This window comes from Salmo trutta, chromosome 24, assembly GCF_901001165.1.
Source record: "Salmo trutta chromosome 24, fSalTru1.1, whole genome shotgun sequence".
Taxonomy (NCBI): domain Eukaryota; kingdom Metazoa; phylum Chordata; class Actinopteri; order Salmoniformes; family Salmonidae; genus Salmo; species Salmo trutta.
Window position 1 is genome coordinate 34,110,211 of NC_042980.1, and position 14,779 is coordinate 34,124,989.

General features: G+C 41.4%; 2 protein-coding genes across 3 annotated transcripts in view; one reads left to right on the forward strand and one right to left on the reverse strand.

Annotated features, from left to right (window-relative positions):
- LOC115161154 (glycogen synthase kinase-3 beta) overlaps positions 1–4,028 on the forward strand; it is a 54,121-nt gene extending 50,093 nt beyond the window's left edge. For both annotated transcript variants that reach the window (XM_029711922.1, XM_029711923.1), the window contains exons 9-11: positions 2,394–2,580; positions 2,826–2,924; positions 3,098–4,028. In XM_029711922.1, the coding sequence (XP_029567782.1) occupies positions 2,394–2,580; positions 2,826–2,924; positions 3,098–3,168 (357 nt within the window). In that variant the 3' untranslated portion in view covers positions 3,169–4,028. The remainder of the gene's footprint in view (positions 1–2,393; positions 2,581–2,825; positions 2,925–3,097) is intronic.
- A 1,295-nt stretch (positions 4,029–5,323) lies between these two features.
- nr1i2 (nuclear receptor subfamily 1, group I, member 2) overlaps positions 5,324–14,779 on the reverse strand; it is a 34,473-nt gene continuing 25,017 nt past the window's right edge. Inside the window, exons 7-9 of the mRNA XM_029711921.1 lie at positions 11,983–12,099; positions 9,823–9,928; positions 5,324–9,660 (exon numbers count right to left, since the gene is read on the reverse strand). Of these exons, the coding sequence (XP_029567781.1) occupies positions 9,513–9,660; positions 9,823–9,928; positions 11,983–12,099 (371 nt within the window). The 3' untranslated portion in view covers positions 5,324–9,512. The remainder of the gene's footprint in view (positions 9,661–9,822; positions 9,929–11,982; positions 12,100–14,779) is intronic.

Below are 14,779 nucleotides of genomic sequence, written 5' to 3' on the forward strand. Positions count from 1 at the left end.
CTTCACAGGCAAGGATATTGCTGCCAATAAGATTGCACCTAAATCAACCATTTATCGGATCATCAAGAACTTCAAGGAGAGCGGTTCAATTGTTGTGAAGAAGGCTTAAGGGCGCTCAAGAAAGTCCAGCAAGCGCCAGGACCGTCTCCTAAAGTTGATTCAGCTGCGGGATCGGGGCACCACCAGTACAGAGCTTACTCAGGAATGGCAGCAAGCAGGTGTGAGTGCATCTGCACGCACAGTGAGGCGAATACTTTTGGAGGATGGTCTGGTGTCAAGAAGGGCAGCAAAGAAGCCACTTCTCTCCAGGAAAAACATCAGGGACAGACTGATATTCTGCAAAAGGTACAGGGATTGGACTGCTGAGGACTGGGGTAAAGTCATTTTCTCTGATGAATCCCCTTTCCGATTGTTTGGGGCATCTGGAAAAAAGCTTGTCCGGAGAAGACAAGGTGAGCGCTACCATCAGTCCTGTGTCATGCCAACAGTAAAGCATCCTGAGACCATTCATGTGTGGGGTTGCTTCTCAGCCAAGGGAGTGGGCTCACTCACAATTTTGCCTAAGAACACAGCCATGAATAAAGAATGGTACCAACACATCCTCCGAGAGCAACTTCTCCCAACTATCCATGAACAGTTTGGTGAAGAACAATGCGTTTTCCAGCATGATGGAGCACCTTGCCATGAAGCAAAAGTGATAACTAAGTGGCCCGGGGAACAAAACATCGATATTTTGTGTCCATGGCCAGGAAACTCCCCAGACCTTAATCCCATTGAGAACTTGTGGTCAATCCTCAAGAGGCAGGTGGACAAACAAAACCCCCAAAATTCTGACAAACTCTAAGCATTGATTATGCAAGAATGGGCTGCCATCAGTCAGGATGTGGCCCAGAAGTTAATTGACAGCATGCCAGGGCGGATTGCAGAGGTCTTGAAAAAGAAGGGTCAACACTGCAAATATTGACTCTTTGCATCAGCTTCATGTAATTGTGAATAAAAGCCTTTGACACTTATGAAATGCTTGTAATTATACTTCAGTATTCCATAGTAACATCTGACAAAAATATCTAAAGACACTGAAGCAGCAAACTTTGTGGAAATTAATATTTGTGTCATTCTTAAAACTTTTGGCCATGACTGTACACTACCGTTCAAAAGTTTGGAGTCACTTAGAAATGTCTTTGTTTTTGAAAGAAAAAAAGTAGTTGGCAGCTTCATTAAATAGTACCCGCAAAACACCAGTCTCAACGTCAACAGTGAAGAGGCGACTCTGGGATGCTGGCCTTCTAGGCAGAGTTGCAAAGAAAAACTATATCTCAGACTGGCCAATAAAAATAAAAGATTAAGATGGGCAAAAGAACACAGACACTGGACAGAGGAACTCTGCCTAGAAGGTCAGCATCCCGGAGTCGCCTCTTCACTGTTGATGTTCAGACTCGTGTTTTGCAGGTACGATTTAATGAAGCTGCCAGTTGAGGACTTGTGAGCCGTCTGTTTCTCAAACTAGAGACTCTAATGTACTTGTCCTCTTGCTCAGTTGTGCACCGTGGCCTCCCACTCCTCTTTCTATTCTGGTTAGAGCCAGTTTGCGCTGTTCTGTGAAGGGAGTAGTACACAGCGTTGTATGAGATCTTCAGTTTCTTGGCAATTTCTCGCATGGAATAGCCTTAATTTCTCAGAACACGAATAGACTGATGAGTTTCAGAAGAAAGGTCTTTGTTTCTGGCCATTTTGAGCCTGTAATCGAACCCACAAATGCTGATGCCCAGATACTCAACTAGTCTAAAGAAGTCCAGTTGTATTGCTTCTTTAATCAGCACAACAGTTTTCATCTGCGCTAACATAATTGCAAAAGGGTTTTCTAATGATCAATTAGCCTTTTAAAATGATAAACTTGGATTAGCTAACACAATGTGCCATTGGAACACAGGAGTGATGGTTGCTGATAATGGGCCTCTACGCCTATGTAGATATTCCATAAACAACCTGCTGTTTCCAGCTACAATCATTTACAACATTAACAATGTCTACACTGTATTTCTGATCAATGTTATGTTATTTTAATGGACAAAAAAATAGCTTTTCTTTCAAAAACAAGGACATTTCTAAGTGACCCCAAACTTTTGAACGGTCGTGTATTTTTCACCTTTGTGCCGACCCTTGTCAGGTTAGTTAGGTAATATCTGTAACATTCAGTAGTTAATAATAATTACATTCTCTCTCCATTTCATATCTATAAGCAGAAACTGAAATCCTCCTCTCTCAAACCTGCTATCATGACCGCATACATCATTGTGTTCATGATACTAGTTTGAAATTGATTGGTTTACTGATTCTAGTCTCACCTTTGTGATTGGCTCCCTGACTCGTCATTGCGTTGGATTGGTTGCTAGGTGTTCAGGCCGCGCACGCCCCCGGAGGCCATTGCCCTGTGCTCTCGGCTGCTGGAGTACACGCCCACCTCGCGCCTCACCCCCCTGGAGGCGTGTGCACACTGCTTCTTCGACGAGCTGAGGGACCCCAATGTCAAGCTGCCCAACGGGCGAGAAAAACCCTCTCTCTTCAACTTCACCACCCAGGGTACAACACCTTCTCAATACACTGTCTGCCTGTCTGTCTGTCTGTTTTATCTGCGGTATGGAGAGTTTCTTCTCTTACATGTATAATGATGTGGTCTCTCTCTGTCAGTCTCTGTACTAATGCTACCTGCTGTAATCTGTGTGCGTGTGTGTTTGTGTGTGACCTATGTGCGAGGTGTGTTTTGATGTGTTTATCTGTGGTGGATGTGATCTGCTGTAATCTGGTGTACCGTGTCTCTCTCACAGAGCTGTCCAGTAATCCCTCGCTGGCCAACATCCTAATCCCCGCCCACGCCCGCTCTCAGGTCGCCACCTCCACCCCAACCAACGCCAACGTCACCACAGGTTGACCCACACCTCTCCATCCCTCTCCAACTCTCTGTCTATGTTCTCTCTTTCTCTTTTCTCTCTCTGTCTCGCTCTCTCCCAGGAAAATGTCTTATAAAAAACACCTGTTTACTCATTGTGTAAATGAGTGAATAATTTTCCTCTCCCTACTCTCCTGTCCTCCTTTCTAGATGGTAACAGCACAGATCGCGGCCCCAGCACCACTACCGCCTCAGCCTCTGCCTCCAACTCCACCTCCTGAACCCTCCCTCTCTGACCCCCCCCACATCGCCCCAATCAGGGGTGCACCTGGGTGCCAGCTGTAAGAATGATGACATGGCAGGGTTTAAAACAGATGACAACAACAACGCAACTAACTGTGCCCTCCACGTCACCCATCTAAGTGTTTGATTTCTGCAACCTACTCCACTGAGGACATCTTTATGGTCTGTTAGAGGGAGGGAGTGGTGGGGGCAGGGGAGGCTGATGAAATATAAGAGTATTCATATATAAACGTACCATATATACACAATACTAGCCTGCTAATGTTTCCAAGAGGACAATCTATGTATCAAAGTAATTATCTGTCCCCTCACCCTCCTCCTCTTCCTTGTCCACAATGAAGCCCCCCCCAACTTCATATCCTTATCACTTCCCCTCTGACACCCCCTGGTTGGGATGGCCACCAAGGCTCCTCCTCCTGTAGTGCATGGCCTGAGTATAGTTAGGAGCACCCAGAGTGACCTTTCACCCCTGCATTGACGTCCACACTTCTGCTAATTAGGCATGAGGCACACATACATACACACACATACATTCTTACCAACACACGCCGATGCATGAAGGTCCTGATATATGTGGACAGTCCAATCAGAAGGGAGGTTTTGGATGTTGTCAGAGGTTTGCTCGGGGTTGTTTTTAAACGGTTAGCGAACAGTTTTATTCTGTTTTTATTTTATATTCCCTTGGCTTAGGATGGGGTGGGATCATTTAGATTGACATGTCAGATGTCTATGTTTCTGTGTGCTTGTATTACGTTTACACTGAATGCACAAAACATTAGGAACACCCCGTTCTACAGGGATGCTGGCCCATGATGACTCCAATGCTTCCCACAGTTGTGTCAAGTTGGCTGGATGTCCTTTGGGTGGTAGACCATAAATGATACACACGGGAAACTGTTGCATGTGAAAAACCCAGCAGCGTTGTAGTTCTTGAGACACTCCGGTGCGCCTGGCACTTACTACCATACCCCATTCAAAGGCACTCAAATATTTTGTCTTTCCCATTACATCTGAATGTCACACATACTGTACACAATCCATGTCTCTACTGTCTCAAGGCTTAAACATCTTTCTTTAACCTGTCTCCTCACCTTTATCTCTATGCTGAGAAGTAGATTTAACAAGTGACATCAATAAGGGATAGCTTTCACCTAGATTCATCTGGACAGTCTGTCATGGAAAGAGCTGGTGTTCCTAATGTTTTGTACACTCAGTGTATACATACATACACAGTTTATATATTACTTTGCATTATGTACAAATATATATATAGATATATGTATATTTAACTTCAATGGTTCAGAATCCATAACGGTTAGTTGTTGGCTCACAGAGCAGGGGCAATATTTGCTACTGCCTAAAGACGTGAAGAGGCAAGGTGGTGTGATTTCTTTGGTTAGAAAAGCCTTCTTTTCAGCAGTCACTTCCCTGTTTTCCTTTATGTAATTATTGGTATGTTAATGCTGTAGACAGGACTAGAAAAACTCTCTGTTCCTTAACTATTTGTATTTATCTATATCAGATGACTGTGTTGTAATGCAGTCAGTTTGGAGGGGATGTCTCCCCCACACCTTTCTGTCTCTTCAGATGAAGACTTTTTCTTCCAAACCAGCCCCTAGCTTCTACCCCCTTAGCATTTGATTTGGAATTCAGCCATGGAGAGAGGTCTTTGTTGTTTCTGGCTAGATTGCGAGGAGTCCTCTGTCCCTCCTGGCTCTCCGATTGTGACCACTGACTCAGTGTTAGTACAATGTTCATCAAATGTTGGTCCAACGTTAATTGAACATTAGTCTAGCATTCTGTTCTTTCCTCTATCTCTTTCCACCTGAACCACACAAGCACCTCTCTGGTACAGTCTCTCAGAGCAGAGCATCTTACTTACCCAGACATATTCACACAGGTTCAATAGGACAACACAACTACACTGTGTATATGTATACAGTTCATATGCTCCTCACCAAATCCTGACTCATATTTGAGTTTTTTATGTTTGTTAGTTTCTTCTGTTTTTATGTTGTGATCATGGTATGTACAGTATATATGTAGAGCCATGTACTGTTTATGAGCAAAAACAAAGATATGGGGGGAGAAAAGAAAAGAAGAAAAAAACAGACTTGTTTGTTGGATATTGTAGATGATGATGATAATGCTTTATCCAGCCATGTAGTTCAATCTTTACCTGTACATTACAGTAGATGACAGCTTTATTATTGGAACAACACCTAGTCATGTATAGTGTATCTATAGTTTGGAGTGCCTTTTCTTTCATACACCTTCGCCTTGCCCCCCTTATCTCCCACCCCACCCCTCCCATCACATAACCTTACATCCTCCTTTGGTGCTGTTGAATGACTTTCTGCCCCCCCCTCTCAGATCTCAGTTTCAGTCAAGAGTTGTGCCAATGTTAGTTTAACGTTAGAATTTCTCTCTTTCTCTGTATGTACAAGTCATCTTCAACCTCCTTTCCCCCATGTTTAAAGCTTTTTGTTACAAATCTGTTTTTTAAACATTATCTATATATAGTTCAAGATTGTTGTCCCGATTTGAAGAAAAGTCTGTGCTTGAATGGTTGTTATGGTTTCACTAGGGTGCAGAAATATCTTCCACACACACAACAGACAACAGAGTCAACATAGCATAGACATACATTAGAGTACATTATGTATTCAGTCAAAATGATGCTTCTGGTATCAAAGCCATTACGCCAATTGATGATATTGATGTTGTGACAAGCCATCCTCAGAGGTAATGCAGTACCTTGTATCTCATTGTCTACACACCCCTTCTCTTTTCCACCCTCCATCCCTCTGTGTTCTGAGGGGTTTATCATGTGCCCCTCCTGTGCCACCCCGTCCTGTTTGCTGTAATATTTGTGTTCATCAACGTGTTGCTATCTATCCCACCAGTGTGACCACTTCACCTCTCTCCCCTGACTCCAGTTCAACCAGAGTGAACCATGTCAATCCACACCACAACCGTTTCAGTTACCAAAACAAAAAGACAAGCAAGGATAGTGGACTATAATATACCGACTGTGGCATCGTCACCCTCGTGGCAGAAGAATATGCTAACTGAGTTTAAAGAAAAAATAAGAAAAGACGACGGAAAACTAACTGTATAACAATACCACTACTACTTGAATGCCTCGGTTTGTGACATTTTATTTCATTTTTAATTTTTTTTTTTGTGAAGGTATCCTAAATGTTCGCCCCTGTAAATACTTCCCCCTGCGTGCCCTGAGGAATAGTTCCCTGGTTTCCTGGTACTGTCATTTGCATTAAATAAAGAGTAGGATAGCCTGGAAATGAACAAGTCTTGACCTCTGTCTGTGTGTGTGTGTTCTTGCCCTGTTGTGACATCTGTCGTAGAGCTAAGTATGTACAGTAGAACAGCAGGCTATGACTAACAACACACTACAGTAGATGACTAGCCACATGAGGCCACAGCCCATCCATTTCATCCAGCCACACATTCTACGTCAGGGGTGGGCAATAAGGGGTATCAAAATTCAGAGGAGGATTGCTTTCGGATCGATTTGTTCGTCAAAAGCCATTTGCGGGCCAGGAAAAGGGCAGTTATTTAAAAACGTATAGGTCCATTATAATTTCAACATCCTTTTTATGTAGTTTTAGGTGTTCAAGAGTAGCCTGCAGTGTTTTTTTTAATCCAAAATACTAATATTCCAAATGACTCAAACCTCCCGTGGGACAGACTGAATGGTCTCCGGCCCATGGGCCATATGTTGCCCAGCCCTGTTCTACATGGTTCTGTTATAGTCAAACTTAGATTCCTCTTTATTTGAGGGTTTAATTGAAGAGAGCACTTCAGGCTAATATAACAATTTAAATGTATAACTTTTATTTTAACATACAACAGCTTCCTGAAAGCTTGTTTCCAACAAAAGAGCTTAAAATAACTGTCCAGTGTTTGCAGATTTCTATGAAATATGACCTATAATTAATTACAATATGAGTGAAATAGTTTTCTTTCACAAAAATTGTAATTACTAATGTTAAAAAGCATATTTTCTGTGTTGGAATGGAGTGGGCGTATACCGGTCATTCAAAAAATGCATGTGAGTAGACTGCTGATAATATAACATTTCAGCTGACATTTTTATCCAAAGCGACTTACAGTCATACGTACATACATTTTACATATGGGTGGCCCCAGTGGGAATCTAACCCACAACCCTTGTAAACGCCATACTCTATTGACTGAGACACATAGGACCACCTGTGATGACATCATCTATGAGGAAAACATTTTGTAAACACTGTTTGAGATACAAGTTTGAGGTGGGGTGTTTGAAGTGTTTTTCTCCAATTTATGCTTTGTATAGGATGAGTCAACAACATTATTTGGGTATGACGCATGAGTTAACAGAATATTAACTTTTAAAAAGTGAGATTTTCAGTTGAGACATGAAAATGCAAATGCATTCACCATTGTCCGTTTTTGTATGTCAAAAGTTCTACTCATCAACTGTTTTCTGGATGAGTTACATACACATGCAAGGCAGACAGCTTGTGTGTTTCTTTTTTTTTTTTTTACAGATTATCATCCATTATCTAACCTGGTCTCAAAGCATTTCCTATTATTCTGTACGTAAATCTGAGATACTCCCTTTAGTATGATATGTTATGTTTCGTATGATATGTATTCATTTGTGGTTGTCCATCACCCATTTCGTATGATATGTTACAAATTAGCAAAACGTACAATGTGCTAAGAATTTGCATGATGTACAATATGTTACGAATTCTAGGTAGGTGGCTAATGTTAGCTAGCTGGCTAATATTAGCTGAGCTAGGTGTTAGGGTTAAGGTTAGGTTTAGGAGTTAGGTTAAAGGGTTAAGACTAGGGATAGGGGAAGGGTTAGCTAACATGCTAAGTAGTTGCATAGTAGCAAGTAGTTGAAAGGTTGATAATTAGCTAAAATTGTACGTGATGAGATCCGAACTCGCAACCTTTGGGTTACTAGAATTTTGAGATATACACCAATCACCCTACTTTTGATTTTGCCTTAAGTATCCATCTGTCTTATTTAACCATACCAAAAGTAACCTATCATACTCATTTGAGTGTTCTGTATTTGCGTTTAATATGTTACATCTAGTCTATGAGACCAGGCTGCATAATCTGATGACGTCCATTGAAAAACTATTGTCTCAATCCATACATTTCAGACACCAACTCTTTGTGTGGCAGTACACTAATAGAATGAGGAAAGCCTAAGGAATTTTAGACCTGAGGTCATGGGAGGTAGGACTAGTAGGTCAAAACAAAGTTCAAAGGTGATAAGGTTCTGGCCATGGAGGGTCCTGCGTGTCTACTAGTGTTACAGCACACAGAAATATAAATATTTAAGGCAGAAAACACCAACGACAAAACCATGACCCAACGCTCACACAGCCAAACACATGTCTGTACACGTCTAGAAAAAAAACACAACCCAACATTCACGTCACAAGGCAAGAACACAAATACACTAAAACACAGAATACAGGTACCTGCATCATTTGTAACGTTAACAATACATATAAGATGATGTATATCACATTTAGACTCTGATTGTACTGTGTTCTTTTCAACTGTGACATTTCTGCGATGAGGATAAATTAATATGTACTAGATTGATTTTGTCTCACACTTAAGGAGGCACTTGACCATCTTTTAGGAAATACAGCAGCCAAAGAGTGTTTTTCACAGAAAACAAAATCACTCCTTAAACCTCTGTAGAACCATAGGGGACATCCCCTTGTTCAGTCCTGTATAAGATGATTTTGCATTAGTGCTTTAAACACAATTGTCTGAGTCTCTGACAATCATTTTGCGTTGGCAATATGCATAATTGAATGATGAAAGAAAAAAACATACAAGCAAGCACACATTAAAAAACTACGTATAGCTCTTTTGATATATTTTGAATAAAATAAAAGCTACATTCTTGAGAGGGAAAATTATTCAATCACCCCATAGGCAGTTTTACATGTCTTTGTTGATGCATCACAATTATTTAGGCATCCGTTCTGTATATCGGGCTGAGGAAGGTGGATTAAGCTGTCTGAAAGCGATTTAGATCCTTTTCTCAATTGCATACTCCTTGCGTCCTTTCTCCTCGTCTCCTTCTCAAAACCCATTGGAAGAGAAGGTCAGAAGGGAGGGACCTCTGGCTCTTTCATCCAATGGGTTTTGAGAAGGAGTCGAGGAGAGAGAACACAAGGAGTATGTAATTGAGATTCTCCCTAGATGTCCTTGTTGAAACCTGACGGAAAGTGATTTAGGCATCCCTGCTGCTGCCTGTCTGGGTGTGTCTGTCTCAGGGGTCCTTGCTGACCACCTCCAGGATGAGTGGGTCAAATGAGTTGCCTGGCTGGATGTCCTGAATCTGTAGAACCTGTTTGGTATACTCCTCATTCATAGTCCTCATCTCCGTCAGACACGCCAGAATCTTAGGGTACAGCAGGCTGGGGGGACAGGGAGGACAGGGACAGGGGGACAAGAAAGACAGGGATATAGGGCCCAAGAGGTCACTATGAAGACAAGAGTATTCCTAGGCACATTATCCAACGTCATGCCTTATGACACGTCTCATGTCTCAATGAAATCCAATATTTAGACAGACTCACTGTTTCTCAGGCTTGGCCCTCTTGGAGTCGATGTGGACCTTCAGCGCGATAGCCAGCTTCTCCTGCAGACTATCAATCACACCATGATTGATCACACCCGGACGATCTGCCAATCAGGACACAACATTTTCAACCACATAAGCATTTGGGGAGACAACTACCACTGTCTCACAAAGTCATTTAAACTCTCTTGGGACACACTATTAAACAGCCTGTGAAAAATCAGAGCGCCAAATTCAAAACAACAAAATGTCATAATTCAAAGTTCTCAAACATACGACTATTTTACACCATTTTAAAGGTACACTTCTCCTTAATGTAACCACATTGTCCGATTTCAAAAAGGCTTTATGGCAAAAGCATAAAGTTAGATTATGTTAGGACAGGTACAACACAAGAAAAACCACACAGCCATTTTCCAAGCAGGAGAGCGGTCACAAATACCAGAAATTCAGCTAAAATTAAGAACTAACCTTTGACGATCTTCATCAGATGACACTCCTAGGACTCAATGTTAAACAATACATGTATGTTTTGTTCGATAAAGTTCATATTTATATCCAAAAAAAGCCTTTTACATTGGCACGTGATGTTCAGAAAATATTTTGCCTCCAATACTGCCGGTGAATCAGCACAACAATTTACAAAAATACTAATCATAAACGTTGATAAAATATTAAACTGTTATTCAAAGAATTTTAGATAACCATCTCCTTTATGCAACCGCTGTGACAGATTTCAAAAAAGCTTCACGGGGAAAGCACACTTCGCACGGAGTACGGAGCTCAGAAACATACACTAGGCAATACAGATACCCGCCATTTTGGAGTCATCTAAACTCATTATAAATATTCACTTACCTTTGATGATCTTCATCAGAAGGCACTTCCAGGAATCCCAGGTCCACAATAAATGTTGTTTTGTTCAATAAAGTCCATAATTTATGTCCAAATACCTCCTTGGTGTTCGCGCGTTCAGTAAGCTACTCCAAATGTAGGAAGCGCGGCCAAAATTTCACGACGAAAAGTTTAAAAAATGTTATTTACGTTCGTTGAAACATGTCAAACGTTGTATAGCATCAATCTTTAGGCCCTTTTTAACATAAAACTTCAATAATATTCCAACCGGACGATTCCAATGTCTTGAAAAATGTTTTGGAACACAGCTACCTCTCAGGTGAATGCGCGCCAATGAACTCATGTCCTTTCCTGAGTCACCAACTTCCCGGCCTTCTTGTTCGCTCTCTGTTCACTGCAAAAGCCTGAAACTAGGTTCTAAAGACTGTTGACATCTAGTGGAAGCCTTAGGATGTGCAAAATGAACCCTAAGTCACTGTGTGTTGGATAGGCAATGACTTGAAAAGACTACAAGCACCAGATTTCCCACTTCCTGGTTTGATTTTTCTCAGGTTTTTGCCTGCCATATGAGTTCTGTTATACTCACAGACATCATTCAAACCGTTTTAAAAACTTCAGAGTGTTTTCTATCCAAATTTACTAATAATATGCATATTCTAGTTCCTGGGCCCGAGTAGTAGGCCGTTTAATTTGGGTACGTTTTTCATCCGGCCGTGAAAATACTGCCCCCTAACCAGGAGAAGTTAAACACTAATTTCAACAGTCTTTCTTCACAAGTTTGGATGTATTTAAAGGTCTAATGTAGCCGTTTTTATCGCAATATCAAATAATTTATTGGTAACAATTAAGGACCGTACTGTAAATGTTTTGAAATAAATGGTCAAAAATAAACAAAAATAGCTTCTTAGTAAAGAGACATTTCTCAAGCAATGTTTTTGCTAGGACTGTTTGGGAGTGGTCTGAGCGGAGAGGGGAAAACTGAAAACTAGCTGTTATTGGCAGAAAGGTTTGGAACTCTTATTGGTCTATTAACTAATTTATTGCCTGGTATTGTCACCAGGCATGCCAAAACTCCATCCCACCAAAACCAGCTGAACATTTCAAGTGGTCTTCAAACAGCTCTTACACTATAAGGGCATTATCATAATTTTCACAATATTATTCCAATCTCATAGTGTGGAAATATAAAACACAGGAATATCACGTTTTGACAGCACTGGGCCTTTAAATGTATTGAAAGTAGAAAGAATGAAGCAAAGTCAGAGCGTGGTAAGGAGTGTGTGTGTGTGTGGCATAATGTTACCTGGAGAGAAGAGGGAGATGGCCTGCATGAGAACATACTCCACCTCCTGCAGCTGTAGGTTCCTCAGGGTGTAGTGGAACCGCATCAGAGGGTCCAACAGGTGGCGCTGAAACCCAGCTACAACAGAGATAGGGGGATGAGGGGAGGGAGGGAGGGAGGGGAGAAGAGAGGAAGATATGGGAAGGGGTGGGAGTGAGGAGGGTGAGAGAGGGAAGAGATAGGGGAGAGGGAGGAGAGAGATGCGGTATAGAGAATTGAGAGGGTGTAGTGTAAGGAGATAGAGAAAAATGTTTTAAAAAATTGTGGGGTGTGGGGTAATAGGGAGAGACAGGGTGATGAGAGAGAGACAGGGTGATGATCGTCTACAGTCATGTGATGTGATAAAGACAATAAATACATCTACTAACCCTCACCTACAGGCAAAACAACAGGGAACACTGATTTATACCAACACCCGTTAACAGCTAGGTCAAGGACTAGGCTACACAGAACCATAGAAACATCCAGTAATAACAGGACAACACGCTTAAATTAAAGTTGACCATGGTGTAACCTCACCAGGCTGTTCATCTACCTTGATTATATTTAACTTGACACTACTTATTTGATTACATGAGAAACCTTCATCACATTATCCTGATACTCTGACAGTTACAAGGGGTCACTGATTGGCCAATTATTTCCTTTCAAGTGGACACCACTTTTCCAGATTGGAAAACATAAGATATCATACAGCTGCCCCTCAAGCCGGTCACCAATGTCAACGGTAACAGGGAGGCTGGTGCCCTAATTACAGAATTCTATCTATAATGTAATAATGGTTCTTTTGACCAATCAGATCTTTTGCAAATAATTGGGCAATATATCAGAATTTGGCTGCCTGTATAATAACAGCCACAGAGACATAAACAAACAGATGGGCTACACCTGTTGAAATGGGAGGGGCTCATTAAGGTCCCCCAGGGCTTGGTGAAAAGAAAACATAAAGCTCTTATGATATTCTTATTAGCAGCTTTTATTAGCGACGGCTATAAATTAGCAGCAGCAATGAGGCTGAAGATCTGGCTCCATGTAGCTTCGTCAGTTGTAGAGCTCAGAGACTAGTCTCTACTGAACAATGACTACCAGTGCTGGTAAACTGTGGCTTGGGTTGGCCAGTCAGCCTAATGATATACAACTGTAGATAGACACAAATTTGATTCAAGCACAAGACATTGGGATTGAATCCACTTCAAAGGAAAGCAGACACAGCAGAGGCTGTGAATGCCTGAGTCCAATTTGAGCTTCCTCTAGTCACAATACTGGTTAGTAATAAGAACAGGTTTGGGCACATTCTGACTCGAACATCAGCATTCATAGAAAGTATGCCAACTCTGACACGCAACTGTCTGTCTCTCTGACCCCATTAGCATTACACCTGGTATTAACATACAGTTCCTCCTGGGATCCACATTAACATATTCATATTCTGGATATAGTGCACGATGTGGCTTAGCAAACAGTAGTTCACTTTATAGGCAAAAGTGCGATTTGATTTTCTTTCTACAGTTAGTGACGATATTATGTAGATTACAATGTGTAAAGAGCATTACTACTGTGTGTAAAGAGCATTACTACTACTGTATATATATATATATATATATCAGCCCGATTAACCGGTGCCCCCGCGCATTGGCTACCCAGACTGTTTGCATTGTGTCCCGCCCCCCACCAACACCTCTTTTACGCTGCTGCTACTCTCCGTTTATCATCTATGCATAGTCACTTTAACTATACATTCATGTACATATTACCTCAATTAGCCTGACTAACCGGTGCCCCTGCACATTGACTCTGTACAGGTACAAACTGTATATAGCCTCACTACTGTTATATTCACTGTCATTTTACTGTTTTTTTTATTTATCTTTTGTTTACCTAATACCTATTTTTTTACTTAAAAATTGCACTGTTGGTTAGAGCCTGTAAGTAAGCATTTCACTGTAAGGTCTACACCTGTTGTATTCGGCGCACGTGACAAATAAACTTTGATTTGATATATATACACACACACACACACACAGTTGAAGTCAACCACTCCACACACACAGTTTTTCAACCACTCCACAAATTTCTTAATAACAAACTGCAGTTTTGGAAAGTCGGTTAGGACATCTACTTTGTGCATGACACAAGTAATTTTTCCAACAATTGTTTAAAGAAAGATTATTTCACTTATAACTCACTGTATCACAATTCCAGTGGGTCAGAAGTTTACATACACTAAGTCTGGAAAATTCCAGAAAATGTCATGGCTTTAGAAGCTTCTGATAGGCTAATTGACATCATTTGAGTAAATTGGAGGTGTACCTGTGGATGTATTTCAAGGCCTACCTTCAAACTCAGTGCCTCTTTGCTTGACATCATGGGAAAATCAAAAGAAATCAGCCAAGACCTCAGAAAACAAATTGTAGACCTCCACAAGTCTGGTTCATCCTTGGTAGCAATTTCCAAACACCTGAAGGTACAAAGTTCATCTGTACAAACAATAGTACGCAAGTATAAACACCATGGGACGACACAACCGTCATACTGCTCAGGAAGGGGACGTGTTCTGTCTCCAAGAGATGAACATACCTTTGTGCGAAAAGTGCAAATCAATCCCAGAACAACAGCAAAGGACCTTGTGAAGATGCTGGAGGAAACAACAGTATCTATATCCACAGTAAAACGAGTCCTATATCGACATAACCTGAAAGGCCACTCAGCAAGGAAGAAGCCACTGCTCCAAAACCGCCATAAAAAAGCCAGACTACGG